This window comes from Mustela lutreola, chromosome 5, assembly GCF_030435805.1.
Source record: "Mustela lutreola isolate mMusLut2 chromosome 5, mMusLut2.pri, whole genome shotgun sequence".
Lineage (NCBI taxonomy): Eukaryota > Metazoa > Chordata > Mammalia > Carnivora > Mustelidae > Mustela > Mustela lutreola.
The window spans coordinates 151,665,848-151,681,341 of record NC_081294.1 but is presented as its reverse complement, the minus strand read 5'-3'; the positions used below and the strand labels follow the sequence as shown (position 1 = coordinate 151,681,341).

General features: G+C 50.1%; 1 protein-coding gene across 1 annotated transcript; it reads left to right on the top strand.

Annotated features, from left to right (window-relative positions):
- The first annotated feature begins 2,336 nt into the window (after nucleotides 1-2,336).
- On the top strand, nucleotides 2,337-5,566 carry CBY3 (chibby family member 3). Its single transcript, XM_059175900.1, has 2 exons — nucleotides 2,337-2,406; nucleotides 3,572-5,566. The coding sequence occupies exons 1-2, from the start codon at nucleotides 2,357-2,359 to the stop codon at nucleotides 4,257-4,259; spliced, it is 738 nt and encodes a 245-aa protein (XP_059031883.1). The 5' UTR covers nucleotides 2,337-2,356; the 3' UTR covers nucleotides 4,260-5,566.
- Nucleotides 5,567-15,494: the final 9,928 nt, after the last annotated feature.

The window sequence follows — 15,494 nt, the reverse complement described above, 5'->3', positions numbered from 1 at the left end:
AAGTAGGCAGAGCGGCAGGCAGAGGGAGAGGGAGAAGCAGGCTCCCCATTGAGCAAAGAGCCTGACATGGGGCGTGATCCCAGAACCCTGAGATCATGACCTGAGCCAAATGCAACTGAGTCACCCAGACACCTGTTACTTGAAATTTCTTTGAAATAAAGGTTATTTATTGTCAATTAAATTTCCAAAAAAGAGTGGGTTTTTTTTTTAAGATTCTACTTTTGGGGGGGCGCCTGTGTGGCTCAGTTGGTTGGGCCTCTGACTCTTGGTTACGGCTCAGGTTGTCATCTCAGGGTCATGGGATTGAGCTCTGTGTTGGACTCTGCGTTCAGAGCAGAGTCTGCTTGTCCTAGCCCCTCCCCATTGCTAGATCACTTGAGCTCTCCCTTTCTCACAAATAAATAAACTCTTAAAAAGATGATTTTATTTTTTCTTTTTTTTTTTAAAAGATTTTATTTATTTATTTGACAGACAGAGATCAAAAGTAGGCAGAGAGGCAGACAGAGAAGGTGGGGGAAGCATAGGGAAGAGTCCCTATGCGGGACTCGATCCCAGGACCCCTAGATCATGACCTGAGCCAAAGGCAGAGGCTTAACCCACTGAGCCACCCAGGAGCCCCAGATTTTATTTTTTCAAGTAATCTCTACACCCAACATGGGGCTTGAACTCACAACTCCAAAACTGAGCTGCATGCTCTTCTGACTGAGCCAGCCAGGTGCCCTCGTCAGTGATCCCTTCAAAGACTCTTCAAGAAAAAAAATTCCCGGGGCGCCTGGGTGGCTCAGTGGGTTAAGCCTCTGCCTTTGGCTCAGGTCATGATCTCAGGGTCCTGGGATCGAGCCCCGCGTCGGACTCTCTGCTCAGCAGTGAGCCTGCTTCCCCTTCTCTCTGCCTGTCTCTCTGCCTACTTGTGATCTCTCTGTGAAATTTAAAATACACCTGGCTCTACTCTGGGATATGAGCTCCTCTGGAGCTGGTTCTGACTCCTTGGAGGGCCATGCTGAATTAACTGGGAAGGACTCTGGGGTCAGGAATGCCAAGTTGAGGTGACGGCAGGCAACCTGATGTGCTTGGCAGGTACAGTTGACTTTGTTACTTCCCATTTTCTCAACACAAGATGCTTGTCCCTCCAACAGGCCCATTTCATTTCTGCCTCCAGCCCCCAATCTTCCTGTAGTCCCCTCATCATTTAGGTCTTAGCCTGAATGTCTGGCACCTTCACTGAATACCACGTGCTAATGTCACTTTTTGTATTTCTCTATTTTTTTATTGTGTATATCAAAGTCAAATTCTTATTCATTTATTTACTTTCATTTTTTTTTAAAGATTTTATTTATTAATTTGACAGAGAGAAATCACAAGTAGACGGAAAGGCAGCCAGAGAGAGAGAGAGAGGGAAGCAGGCTTTCTGCTGAGCAGAGAGCCCGAAGCGGGACTCGATCCCAGAACTCTGAGATCATGACCCGAGCCGAAGGCAGCGGCTTAACCCACTGAGCCACCCAGGCGCCCCTTTACTTTCATTTTTTAAAGACTTCATTTATTCATTTGAGAGCGAGCGAGCATGGTGTGGGGTGGGGGAGGCAGAGGCAGAGGCAGAAGCAGACTTCCCGCTGAGCAGAGAGCCCAAGACAGAGGCCTTGATACCAGTACCCAGAGATCACGACCTGAGCCAAAGGCAGAAACTTAACCTGCTGAGCCACCCAGGGGCCCCTTCTATTTATTTTTATTATTTATTCTCTTCCTCCCTCCTCTATGCAATTGGGGCCCCAGATCCCTTTTCCTGGTGATGCACCCACCACATATGTGCCTTAAGTGTTGGCTGACGCTCACAGCTGCCCCGCCAGTAACTGATGGGAAATGAGGGGTGGAAGAGAAGGGAGTGGGTGAGAAAGACTGGCATTCCTGTGGCAAGGGGGCCTAACTCTGTGGTGTAATTTATGCAGTTACCTGTGGGACAGGTCTGAAGCTAGTTTCCACTTGAGGCCACTCTCCTGCTTGTTTTCGTTTGCTTCCCCGCCCTGCCCTGCCCTGTTTCCCTCACACCCTTCTCCTGAGAGCACTTCCTCAGTAAATCACTCAAACAAGAATTCTCATCTCTGGCTCTGCTTCTGGGAACCTGACCCATGATACCCTAGGTAAGCTTCAGGAGGGACTACCTTGTTCGTTCCCTTACATCAAATTCCTATCTCCAGCTCTGCAGAGCTGTACCTGGAACATAGCAAACACTCAATACATGTGTTGAATGAATATGGGGAGAGCCGAGAGCTAGACTTTGGGCACCCCTTCTGTCCTGGGCTAGTCCGGCCTGGAGGCATTGTGAGTCATAGCTGGTGGACAGCAGCTGAGGGGTTCAGAGATGGGGCCAGGCCTGGGACAGCAGCTCAGCACCTCCAACACACCCTCCAGGTGAGGCACAACTTGCAGTGAGGTTTCCTGGGAAAAGGCCCTTTAGGAAGATGCAGCATTAAGGGTGGGCCTGGCTGCACCCACTTGGGCCCTCTTAGGGGTTTCAGAGATGTCACCATGAGTCAGATCTAGGTGATCGTACCATCTGCTCAGCCTAGCTATGTGCAAGAGGAATACGCATGTACTGGATTGATGTAGGCATGACAGAGTGTTCTTTCCCTTTTCACCTTACATGGGGGAGAAGAGGAATTTAAGAGAGAACATATAGTCCTTTTCCCATAGAATAGAGTCAGCACTTTCAGGTTTTGGGGGAGACAGAGAATGAGACTTGTTATCTGTCCTTCAGCTTGCTTGAGGATGTAGTCTGCTTGGGAGAAAAGTCACAAGTAGTCTACCTAACCGCTATGACCTTGAATCCTAAGGATAGGTCCTACTCCGTGGCACGTGCCCCTAGGATGTCACTGACTATACTGAACTACTGTCATCTACACACACATCTGTGTTCCAAGCCGGACCAGTGCATCTTGAGGGTGGGCACAGACTAAGAACCCCTGCCCAGACGAGGCCTGGCCCACAACCCGTTATGCCACTGGCTATTTTACACATCCTACTGAATACTTTTCTGAATCCAGAGCTAGCCCTGGCTTTGTAATGTAGCAGTGCCAGGAATAAGTTTAGGCCCTGGTCTCCTTTCTGGCTTCCTCTTGTATTCCCAGCAGAGTCCCACACACCAGCCCTACTCCAAGCTCTTCCTCACATCTGGGAAATTCAGGCTGTGCCTGGCTCTTAACTCTGCCTAGAGGCTCTCTCTCCTATCTACCCCCAATTCATCCAGCAAAGCCCTGCTCAACTTTTTAAGTAGCGGCTCCACCGTTCCCTTCTCCTGGGCCCATAATCCCTTCCAGCCGCCGGCCCAAAGCTCAGAAAGGCAGGGATGCGGTCATTCATACGCAAATGCATCCCCTGCGCCTGACTCAGAGCGGTCTTTGGGAAAGGTCGTTTCAGAGACTACTGTCAGCGGCAGCGTGCAGGGATGGGCTCCTCGGCGACCAGCAACTGGTTAGCCCTGGTGCCAGCCTCAAAGCTAAGCTCTGTCCACCGGTTCTCGCGGTTTGACGGGACAGCCTATCCAAGCAGGCTGCTCACCCGCACTCTTGCTCCCCAGCAGTGCCCCTGGCTCGTCTTCATCATTCTGGACACCGGGGCTCCAGAGGCAAGGGCGCAGCCCCGGTCGCCCAAGTCCTCGAGGTTCGGCACCGGGCACCCGCACGCCCGACAAGGCCCACTCGGCCCTCGACCTGGAGGCCTTCAGGTGCCCGGCGTCGGGCCACGCCGGCCGCCTGTGGGAGCAGTTGCGGCAGTTCTGGGTCGACCACTTCTCGCGGCGCTTCTCGCCACGGCGCCCGCCGCTACGCCGCCTCTCCTCCATGTCCACCTTCTACCTGCTGGACCACCGGACGCGCCAGGCCGAGCTGGGCCTCAGCTACGGCGCGCCGCGCACGCGCCTGAGCGACGAGGACTTTGTGTTCCGCGGCGGTCGCTGGACCGCCGAGGGGCTCCCCCTGCGGCCCGGGCCGCCTCTGTCCCCGCCGACCATCTCGGGCTGGGAGCCGCCGGTGCAGCGGGTCAAGAGCCAGGTACTGCTGGAGGAGAACAACTACTTGAAGCTGCAGCAGGAACTGCTCATGGACATGCTGACTGAGACCACGGCGCGCATGCACCTGCTGGAGAAGAAGCTGGACACCGATTCCAGCCCGACGGCGGCGGCGCGCGCCTGGCAAAGGAAGATGCGCAAACGCGAAGGCGCGAGCGGCGTGCTCATGATCGAGCCGCGCGCTCTGGAGTCGCGGTGACGCAATAAAGCCCGGGCGGCGCACGCGCACTTCTCTCCTTGTCCGGGCGCGTTCGTGGGCGGCGGAGTGGGCCTGTCCAGGGCTCCCGACTGGCGGGTAGGGACCGTCACTTAGTGACCAGTGTGGACGGGTGACTCAGCCAGCAGAAGGGCTCGGGAGGGCGCGATAGGGCCTTGGCGGAAGGTGTGTGCGCGGCCCGCTCGCTGGGAATGCGGGGTGGGAGCCGGACTTGCAGAGGAGAGGGGAAGGGGAGCGAGGACGCCTAGCGGGGGCAGGCAGTGGCATTCTCGTCCCAAGCGACCGAGGGCCAAGTCGGGGAGGCCACGAAAGCTTGGGCGCTCGGTGATGGAGGGTGCGGTGAGGCTGGGAGGCGGACGGGGTCGGGGACCTTGCTCCTGGCTCCCCGCTGACCTAGAGGCGCGGCGCGGGCCAGGGGAGTTTCAGCCTCAGTCCAAAGTCGGTGTGTTTGACTCGGCTTTCTCGAACGTGAGCGCAGCCGCTCCCACCTGGCTGTGTGGTATTTGGGGAGTCGCTTCTCTATTACAGGCCTTTTTCTCCTCCGTAGTCTCCCCCAGAGTACAAACAAGCACTCTCCAGGGCAAAACCTGTACACAAATAGGATTTGCTCCACCCACGTTGCTTAAAAATTTTGCATTCGTTGCCAACGCTTAAGAATTCAGAGATTTCACATTAAATATCCAGATATCCTGTGTTCTGAAAAAGAGACTTGGCCACCACCTGGACCTCCATTCTGTCCAGCCAGCAGTTTCCTGAGCTGAAGTGTGGCTGTCACCTGCTGGTTGCTTCACTCCTTGCTTGTTGCAGGTGTCTGATTTTGATATCCTCCTAGATCCCTTCTGGATCAGTGTTCTTTCCCAGGACGTGGGGAGCCCATTTCCCCAACCTCCATACACACGAGGTATTACATAAGGTGCTTTGGGGAGTGTATTGTACTTGTGATGACATTTGCCCTTGCTATATCCAACCTTTTCCCTGGAATAGAGACAGTGCATTTCTGCATCCACTGAAACTTGAGACCAGGGGTGGGGGGGACCCATCTCCCGAGGGCCATTTGACAGTTGTGAGAGAAGTGGGTATCCTGCCTCAGCCCAATTTTATTTCAGGAGTAAACTAGGGATTACTAAACAGCTACTTTGTATGAAATTGTGGCCTTATTCAAGCAGCGAAACAACACAAAACATGTCATTAGACACAAAGTTGAGAAACATTTTTTCTTCGCAATGCTTTTTTTATTTTAATAATTATATATTTACATTAACATAGATTAAAGTACTTAAAATAGTTATGGGGGTGAAATAAATTCTCCTTTTATTTATTTATTTATTTATTTTTTTAAAGATTTTATTTATTTATTTGACAGAGAGAAATCACAAGTAGATGGAGAGGCAGGCAGAGAGAGAGGGGGAAGCAGGCTCTCTGCTGAGCAGAGAGCCCGATGTGGGACTCGATCCCAGGACTCTGAGATCATGACCTGAGCCGAAGGCAGCGGCTCAACCCACTGAGCCACTCAGGTGCCCCTTATTTATTTATTTTTTTAAAAAGATTTTTATTTATTTACTTGATAGACAGAGAGAGATCACAAGTAGGCAGAGAGGCAGGCAGAGAGAGAGGGGGAAGCAGGCTCCCCGCTGAGCAGAGAGCCTGATGTGGGGCTCGATTCCAGGACCCTGAGATCATGACCCGAGCCAAAGGCAGAGGCTTAAACCATTAAGCCACCCAGGCGCCCCAAATTCTCCTTTTAAAACAACTAGGAAAGCAGGGGGGCCTGGTGGGCTTAGTTGGAAGAGCAAGTGACACTTGATCTCAGGGTGGGGAGTTTGAGCCCTGCATTGGGAGTAGAGACTACTTAAAAATAAAATCTTGGGGCATTTGAGTGGTTCAGTCAGCTAAGCAGCTGCCTTTGGCTTAGATCATGATCTCAGGGTTCTGGGATCAAGCCTCCCCACCACCCTCAAGCAGGGAGTCTGCTTCTCCCTCTCACTCTGCCTCTCCCCCCTCCTGCTTTCTTTCTATTTCAACTAAATCATAAAAAATAAGTAAATAAAATCTTTAAAATAAAATAAGAAAAAATATACACAAAAAAGGAAATGAGAAGGGAATCAAAATGATAGACTAGAAAAAAAAAAAAAATCAAACCTGAGAGAAGGGACTAATGGAGAAACCAGACAAGCGAAAGAAGTTAGACACAAAGGATCATGAATTTCATGTTTCTGTTTATTTTTATCTTTTTTAAAGACTACATGAGCAGGGCATGGGGAGGGGCAGAGGGAGAGGGAGAAGCAGACTCCCCATTGAGGAGGGAGCCCAATGCGGGGCTCAATCCTAGGACTCTGGGATCATGACCTGAGCCAAAGGCAGATGCTCAGCCTATGCTCAGATGCTCAGAATCACCCATACATGATTCTGTTTAAATAAAATACCTGTAATAGGCAAATCCATAGAGACAGGAAGCAGGTTGGTGGTTACCAAGGACTGGGGGCAGTGGGAAGGAAGGAGGGACTGCTTTGCAGGTAAAGGGTTCCCTTTTAGAGTGATGAAAAAGGTTTTGGAACTGTTTGGTAATGGTGGCACAACATTGTGAATGTTCTAAAAGCCACCAAATTGTACGCTTTCTTAAAAAAAAGATTTTATTGGGCGCCTGGGTGGCTCAGTGGGTTAAGCCTCTGCCTTCGGCTCAGGTCATGATCTCAGGGTCCTGGGATCGAGCCCCACTTCGGGCTCTCTGCTCGGCGGGAAGCCTGCTTCTCCCTCTCTCTCTCTGCCTGCCTCTCTGCCTACTTGTGATCTCTTTCTGTCAAATAAATAAATAAAATCTTTAAAAAATAATAATAAAATAAAAAAGATTTTATTTATTTATTTGACAGATGGAGATCACAAGTAGGCAGAGAAGCAGGCAGAGAGAGAAAAGGAAGCAGGCTCCCTGATGAGCAGAGAGCCCCATGTGGGGCTCAATCCCAGGACTCTGGGATCATGACCTGAGCCGAAGGCAGAGGCTTTAACCCACTGAGCCACCCAGGCACCCCCAAATTGTATGCTTTAGTGAGTTTTATGTTAGGCGAATTTTACCACCACCACCACAACAAAATTTCAAGGAAAGTGCTTTATATAAAAACATGGAGTAAAAACTGTATGAGGTATGGGTAAATAGCCAAAATCATAAAAGCGATCCAAGAATGCCTAAAGTTTAGGGAATATTGCTTTGGCCAGACTCCTTGAAAATAAATAGAGTATCGGGCATGCTAGACCAGCAGCAGGCAGGCAGGCAGCCTCGTGTTTAGTGAAAGGCATCCAAGTGGCTAAAGGGCCCGAAATAAATGGAGCAGGATGATATTTTGAGATATCTGACTTTGTTCTTTCTGCTGTGGAATTTCACCCCCTGACGTAGGCAGCCAAGCTCATTGCCCCAGGGGGGGATGTGACAGAGCAGAAAGCAGGAACAAAGGACTCTTTGTGGCTTTCCCCTCCTATAGCTCAGCACTTTCTGGGGATCAGAGCTTTGCAAAAATATTTTTGGGCTTGAAGAGGGAGGTCAAAAAGGCCACAGATTTGTCGACAGCCAGAGGAAAGATGAAGGGAAATGGGAGTAGAGAACCTGGTAGATCTTCCATCTTGGAAAACCTGTCCTTTCTTGACCCAACAAGACTTTGCAGCTACTGCCCCATTTCTCTGCTTCCCTTTGTAACTAATCTCCAGAAAGTTACTTGTATTCACTGTCCTCAATTCCTCCCCTCCCTCTTCTCTCTTAATCCCTCGCTAGTTTGGGTGTCTCACCCTCCACTCCCCCCAGCGTGCTCTCCTCACAGATGCCATCATCCTCCAGTGTTAGAGACTTTGGCCAATTCTCCATCCTCCGTCTTGGTCCATCAGCCACATTTCCTGCTCCTCCTCCTGGAAACACTGTCTTCACCGGGCTTCCAAGGCACTACAAGCTCCTGGGCACTATTTCCCTCCTCCCTCCGCATTCCTCAGTGTCTGGCTTACTCTCTTCACTTCCTTCAGGTGTCTGCTTCAGTGTCACCTTTTCAATGAGGTTTTCCCTAATGACTCTATTTAAAGGAGTCCGTCTTCTCCGCCATCCCAACCAAAGCAGGACAACGGGTCCTCCTTTCCTGTTTTGTTTTCTAACATCTGTAACCACTTGGCATGCTGTCTGTTTTATTGTCAATCTCCTCCACACCCCCATCCCACACCACTTGGACTTATGCTCTGTAGGGCTTTTCATTTCTGTTTTTTTCCTGTATCTCAGTGTAGAACACTGAGTAGGCCCACTCCACATATTTCTAGAATGCACAGAGGTCTACAGTGGCAGGCACCTGAGTCGCAGGGAGCCAATGGTGTTTGGCCTTTGGCATTGTCCCAGATTTCTGATCCCCTCTAAGGCAAGAAAGGTGTACTAGATGTTTTGGAACTTTTGGTTCTGCCCGATCAGCCCACTCTGACCCCAGCCACAGCTAGGGTAGATGGCTCTGTGGACACTGGCAGTGCCTCATTTCCAGCATCTACTATGGCTTTCTCCTCAGCCTTAGGAGCTCTCTCAACCCAGCAGGCCTAGGCTGGAGTGCAGGTGAGTGAATGCTTTCAGCCCATAAGGGACAGGAGCCAAAATACACAGTGTCAAATTTTCCTTCTACCCTGTGTCATTCTCCTCACTCCCTCTCTCCCATTTCCTGGATTCATCTACCAAAATGAGCTGCACCCAGGTTCTAGGCTCAGGCTCTGCTTTTATGGGAATGAAGCTAAAACAGTGGGAAGTAGCCCTAGAAGGGAGACTAAGGATAGGAGTCTAGAACTATGGCATCCACCATTCAGAAGGCAACAGGGACCTCTCACCACCATTGGCCCGGAGGGTAAGACTCTTACTCTTACTCTTACCTTTGGTAGACTGGAATGAGATAGAAGTTGAAGGGAGAGCTGGGCTTATGAAGTGGCTTTGGCACTTGAAAGAAAGGCAGCTGTAGCTACAAAGACTATGGAGGTGGCTATTTTTCTATACTGCTTTAGAAACTTTCCAGAAAGAACGTCAGGTTCAGGTGAACCCCATCGACGGAGCCCATGATATGAAAGCCAGAAAGTCTCCTGAAGCAACATAAGGAAATGCTCACTTTTTTTGCAGTGAGGAAGCAGAGTGGGCTGACAATGAGGCGCACGATGGAATCATAAGGGCAGCACAGTTGCAGACAAGACCCATCTTCCTCAACAATTCTCCTGTGCTACAAAGTCAGGGCATTGAACTGGGGGTTGGAGGGGTAGCGAGGGAAGACAGGATCCTGAGGGGATCATGGGGATGTTTGGGTGGACATATCTAAGAATCTGGAGCTCCAGAGCCCCTGAATCCTCCTGGCCAGCAGCTGCTGCTCCCTTCCCCTTGATAAAGAAAAGTAGCCTTGTTTTGCGTGGAGGCCATGTAGAGATCTCACTTGGGCTCAGTGTCTTATGAAATGATACTAATCACTCTCTTGAGATCACCTCCGCTCATTGCCTCTGGATCAGCAACTAGAATTGGGTCTCAGCCTAGCCTCAGCAGTGAAACACAATCCGTGATCTAGGAGGAAATAGTTCAGTCCCCCAAAAAGTTGCAGGACAGGTCTAACCACAGGACCTAGGGGAGCACATGCAGGAGTGGATCTTAAGGGTACTGATGGGGGTGGGATATCTAATATTGGGCAGTGAGTTGATTGATATGGGGGCATTTCCCATGACTCAAGACCTAAAGTCCTGCCAAGAACACCCAGAGCTTATTCTAATGACTCCAGGAGTTTGGACACAATGGTGGCCTCAGTCAATGTGCGGAGATGCCAGGATTGCCTTGGGCGAGTTTTGAAGAAGGAGCCTGAAGCCTTAAGGGAGTGGGGATCTGAGAATGGGTTTGTTACATAAAACTGGAAGATTCACCATTTTTCCCCTTTTTTTAAAGATTTTTAAAATTTGGGATGCCCGAGTGGCTCAGTCAGTTAAGCGTCTGCCTTCGGCTCAGGTCATGATCGGAGTCCTGGGATCAAGTCCCAGCCTGCTTTTCCCTCTGCCTACCTCTCCCCCTTCTTGTGCATGCTCTTTCTGACAAATAAAGAAAATCTTTTTTAAAAAATTCTTTAAAAAAATTTTTTTTGAAAATTTATTTGAGAGCATGAGCACTAGCAGTGGGGAGGGGCAGAGGGAGAGGGAGAAGCAGGCTGCCTGCTGAACAGGGAGCCCGATGCAGGGCTTGATCCCAGGATCCTGAGATCATGACCTGAGCCAAAATCAGATACTTTTTGTTCTTGGGCAGCTGCCCAGAGGATTCTCCCTCTGCTAAGGCAGTAGGGGACGAGACAGTGAGGGGGCCATTGAGTCATCGAGAAGCTGTTGGTGGCTGACCCCTGTGGGCCAGAGTTAACAGGAGATGCAGCCGTGGAATGAGGTTTCCTAGTGTCATTGGAAATGGTGAGATTCTCAAATGGCTTCCTTCCTTCCTTTCTTTTTATTTGCTTATTTGTTTATTTTTGGAGAGAAAGAGCACAAGCATGGGGAGCGGCAGGCAGAGGGAGAAGCAGACTGGGACTTGAGCGGGGAGCCCCATGTGGGACTTGATCCCAGGACCCCAGGATCATGACCCGAGCCAAAGGCAGACGCCCAACTGACTGAGGCACCCAGGCGCCCTTCAAATGGCATTTAACTGTTTGGATGATGGTGACGTGATACTTAACAGAAGGTAGAAGGGCATTCTTTTTTTTTTTTTAAAGCAGATTTTCATTTTTTTAAAAAAAGAGTTTATTTGTTTGACAGAGAAATCACAAGTAGGCAGAGAGGCAGGCAGAGACAGAGGAGGAAGCAGACTTTCTGCCGAGCAGAGAGCCCAATGTGGGGCTCAATCCCAGGACCCTGAGATCATGACCTGAGCCAAAGGCAGAGGCCTAACCCGCTGAGCCACCCAGGCACCCTAGAAGGGCATTCTTTTTTTTATTATTATTAAAAGATTTTATTTATTTATTTGACAGATCACAAGTAGGCAGAGAGAGGGGGAAGCAGGCTCCCCGCCGAGCAGAGAGCCTGATGCGGGACTCAATCCCAGTACCCTGAGATCATGACCGGAGCCAAAGGCAGAGGCTGAACCCAGGCGCCCTAGAAGGGCATTCTTTTTTTTTTTTTTTTTTTTTTTTTAAGATTTTATTTATTTATTTGACAGAGAGAAATCACAAGTAGATGGAGAGGCAGGCAGAGAGAGAGGGAAGCAGGCTCTCTGCTGAGCAGAGAGCCCGATGTGGGACTCGATCCCAGGACTCTGAGATCATGACCTGAGCCGAAGGCAGCGGCTTAACCCACTGAGCCACCCAGGCGCCCTAGAAGGGCATTCTTAACCAGACTTCGCAGCAAGATTGGGGCGGCCGCTGGGGGGTTGTTGCTTCTCAGAGCTCTCTGGCAACGCCATGGTGTCCATAGGGGCAAAATAAACAAGCAGCCAAAGGGGGCAGAGAGTGAGCAGTAGAAGGGTTTGGAGAATAAGGACGAGAGATGCACCTGCAGAGATCTGACTGGCTTGCTGTTAAAGTGCCTTCGTTACAGGTCAGGATTTAGATGCATTCTAGGGAAAGGCAGGGAGAGCCCCACACTGAAGTGAAGTTAACACCACTGCAGTAGAGCGGCAGGTTTGACAACAGAGTAAGTTACAGAGAAACATTTAAAACTGCACTCTGTGCACCCCTGAATATGTGGAGTCCTGCCTACACAGCCTAACAAGGAGACTGGCCAGTATGAGACACTGAGAAGTGTGACTGTGAGGGAACAAATTCAGCCCCTTTGGGTGTGTCTCTGTTCAGGCCCCTGTCAAAATTCCACAGGCTTTTATGAGACCAAAATAGGCGAGAAGTTCACGATCAGGGTGCCAGTGTGACGGGGGTGAGGGCTTTCTTGCAGACGAACTTCTTCCCCTTGAGTCCTCACCTGGTGGAGGAGGGAAGCAAGCAAGCTCTCTCACAGCTCCTAGTCCCATCACAAGGGCTCCATGTCAGGACCTGCTCAAACCCTGAACTCCCAAGGCCTCACCTCTCAATGCCATCACATTGGGGGGTAGGGTTTCGCCATATGAATTTGGGGGAGTTGGGGACTGTGTCCGTAACAGGAGGCAAATGTCAGAATCAGAAGCAGAATCAGCAGGAAGCAGTGAGTAGCCCCAGGACCTGCCTCTCAACCCACGCCACCAGTCCAGGCAACGGATGGCAGCTGGGCTGTAACAGCAGTCGGTAAAAATGCCCGGCCGTTCCATATGAACCAGAAGAGAGATCCGGGGATGGATCATGGCGATGGTTGCACAATAGTGTAAATGTAGTTAACACCACTGGACGGTACGTGGAAAAGTTCTGGAGACAGTCAGTTTTTTGTCCCATGTATCTTACGGCCAGAAAAAGGAGGAACACGTGGTGTGTAGAGATTGGAGTCCAGAATGGAATATTAGCCAGAGGATCATGAACAGCCGCACAACCTCAAAGAGGAGAAACAGCCTATCTGAAAAATAGTATCTGTCCGGAAGACAGCCTGCAATTCCCAGACAGACGTGCTTTCAAGAATATGTGTAGGATCACAGGGGAGAGGAGCAGACATGACCACTGCACGAGCACAGACAGCAGTCCTGTGTCCAGGGGGGCCAGTGCACTGGCCTCATGCTGGCTAGGACAGGACTGTACACCACCCCACCCCACCCCGCCTTCCAAAGGGGACCCAGCCTAGGCTGGGTGTTTCCCATACAACCAGCTGCTTGCCTGGTGTCTGGGAGTGAAGTGGCCACAGCCTCACACCAGCGAAATTTCTACTTGTCCTTCCATCTGGCTCCGTGCCCCACAGCTGTAACTTTACCCTAGCTGTTGCCTCACCCGTCAGTTCGGACGCAGGCATGTCTCCTCTGCTGCTCGGGGGGCCACTCCTAGCAGTGCCCTCTGCTGCTCCGGGGGCCACTCCCCCTCCCCCAAGCAGTCTGGGAGGCCATCCGTCAGCAGCACCTGGCCTGCTGTCCGCCCTCAGTCTTGTCCAGAATAAGAAGGAGCACACTCAGAAGCCTGTGCCCAGAATGTCCCTTGTGCAATCTGCACACATATGGGACAGTATACCACAGAAGCCTGTGGCAACCAGAGGGGACTGAGGAGGGAGCAAAGGCCCACAGAACTTGCATGGTCAGTGCTGTCAGGGAGAGAGGAGGCCTCGCAGGGGACCCTGGGGACCACGGTGGGCTAGGGCTGCCCCTGGCACTGCTGTCCCTGGAGCCACAGAGCAGGAGCTTTGGCCCCTTCCCCCTTGGGAGCCACCACCAATGTCCTGTCTGTTGCTTTTTGTCCCCTCCTAATATATTTAGCAATACCGTAGTATCACCTACTCAGTCCATTTTCAACTGGTCCCTGTCCTAGTTCTGATCAGCCAGAGCTGAACTGAAGTCTGGGGACAAAGCAATGTCTCAGGGATTCTGTGGGCTCACTGGGGGTGGGCTGGGTATGGACCTTTGACACCCATGTCGTGGGGCTATGCCAGCGGGTGCACAACTCTCCTGGTAGGCCAGTCAGTGGCTTGGTGGTGTGGAGGACCGTGGAGGGGGCCTGTGCATGGCCGGAGAAATGAAAACATGCGCCTGGGGAGCATGAACCCTCACATGCTGGGCAGGCCTCTGAAGATACACATTGACGGTCACAATGTATGGGCATTAATTGGCTCCAGGTTTTCAAATAAACTAACTGAAATGAACAAAACCACCAACCCCAACCCCCCAACACATGAGACAACTGGGGATAGATAAAAACAGACTGATATCACAGAATTGTTCAATTTGTATAAGCATGATATATAAGGGTTACATTTTGTGTTTTTGAAATCCTTATCTTTTGGGGCACCTTGGTGACTCGGTCTGCCTTCGGCTCAGTTCATGGTCTCAGGGTGCTGGGATCGAGCCCCACATGAGGCTCCCTGCTCAGTGGAGAGCCTGCCTTTCTCATTTCCCCTCCCCCTTGCTTGTGTTCTCTCAAATAAAATATTTTTAAAAACAGTAAAATAATAAAATCCTTATCTCTTGGAGAAAATTAGTGGAATACCCTCAGATGAAATGATAGGATGTCTGGAATTTATTTCCAGGTGATCTAGGATGTGGGCAAGGGAAGTGGGTGGGGGTACAGATGAAAAGATAGGGTTATAAGCTTGATTTTCGAAGCTGGTTGAGGGCTCACCATACCGTTCTTTCTACTTGTATGGTGGATATTTTCTGTAATAAAATATTTTCAAAAGGATCAGGGCACCTGGGTGGCGGAGTGGGTTAAAGCTTCTGCCTTCGGCTCAGGTCATGATCCTAGGGTCCTGGGATCAAGCCCCGCATCGGGCTCTCTGCTCAGCAGGGAGCCTGCTTCCTCCTCTCTCTCTCTGCTTGCCGCTCTGCCTACCTGTGATCTATGCCTGTCAAATAAGTGAATAAAATCTTAAAAAATATATATACATATATATGTATATATATTTTTTCAAAAGGAAAAAAAGAGAAGCCTGAATTTTCCCTGGAACTGTTAAAGAAATCTGATTAGTCTTACAAATCTCCCCGCAAAGAAAATACTGAGCCCAGCTGGCTTCCTACGCGGGCTCCACCAAACTGGCAAGGAACCCATCATCTCAACCGTAAAAAAACAAACTTTTCCAGAGAACTGGAAGAGAACACGTTCCTTAGCACACGCCAGTATAGCTGAGAGCAAACTGTGTCCCAAAGAAAGCCACAGGCCATTCTCACCAGGACAACGGAAACAATTAAATTAGCTAGTAATAAAAAGATAACTGCAAAAAAAAACAAAAACAAAAACAAACCCTGCAAATTATTAGCAAATCAATTTCAGCAGCATATTAAAAGAACGGTGTATCATGATCAAGTTGCATCTATCCCAGGAATACAGAGATGAATTAGTGCTAGAGAATCTATAAATAAGCCATGTAAACAGATTAAATGAGGAAAAACCATATAGCAGATGCCAAAAAAGTATTTGATATTTCACCTGAAAAAAATTATTTTTTTAAAAGATTTTATTTCACAGACAGATCACAAGTAGGCAGAAAGGCAGACCATGGGGTGGGGGGAGCAGGCTCCCTGCTGAGCAGAGAGATCATGAGAGCAGGACTGTGGGATCATGACCTGAGCCAAAGGCAGAGGCTTAACCCACTGAGCCATCCAGGCACCCCTCCACCTGAAAAGAATTCTTAACAAAAACAGAAATAGAAAGGAATTTC

What these genes read in the sequence shown, in the direction of transcription:
- CBY3 (XM_059175900.1), top strand. Translation starts at nt 2,357, where the DNA reads ATGGGGCCAGGCCTGGGACAGCAGCTCAGCACCTCCAACACACCCTCC. An exon ending in ACCTCCAACACACCCTCCAG is followed by an intron (nt 2,407 to 3,571) that starts GTGAGGCACAAC and finishes CTTGCTCCCCAG; the next exon opens with CAGTGCCCCTGGCTCGTCTT.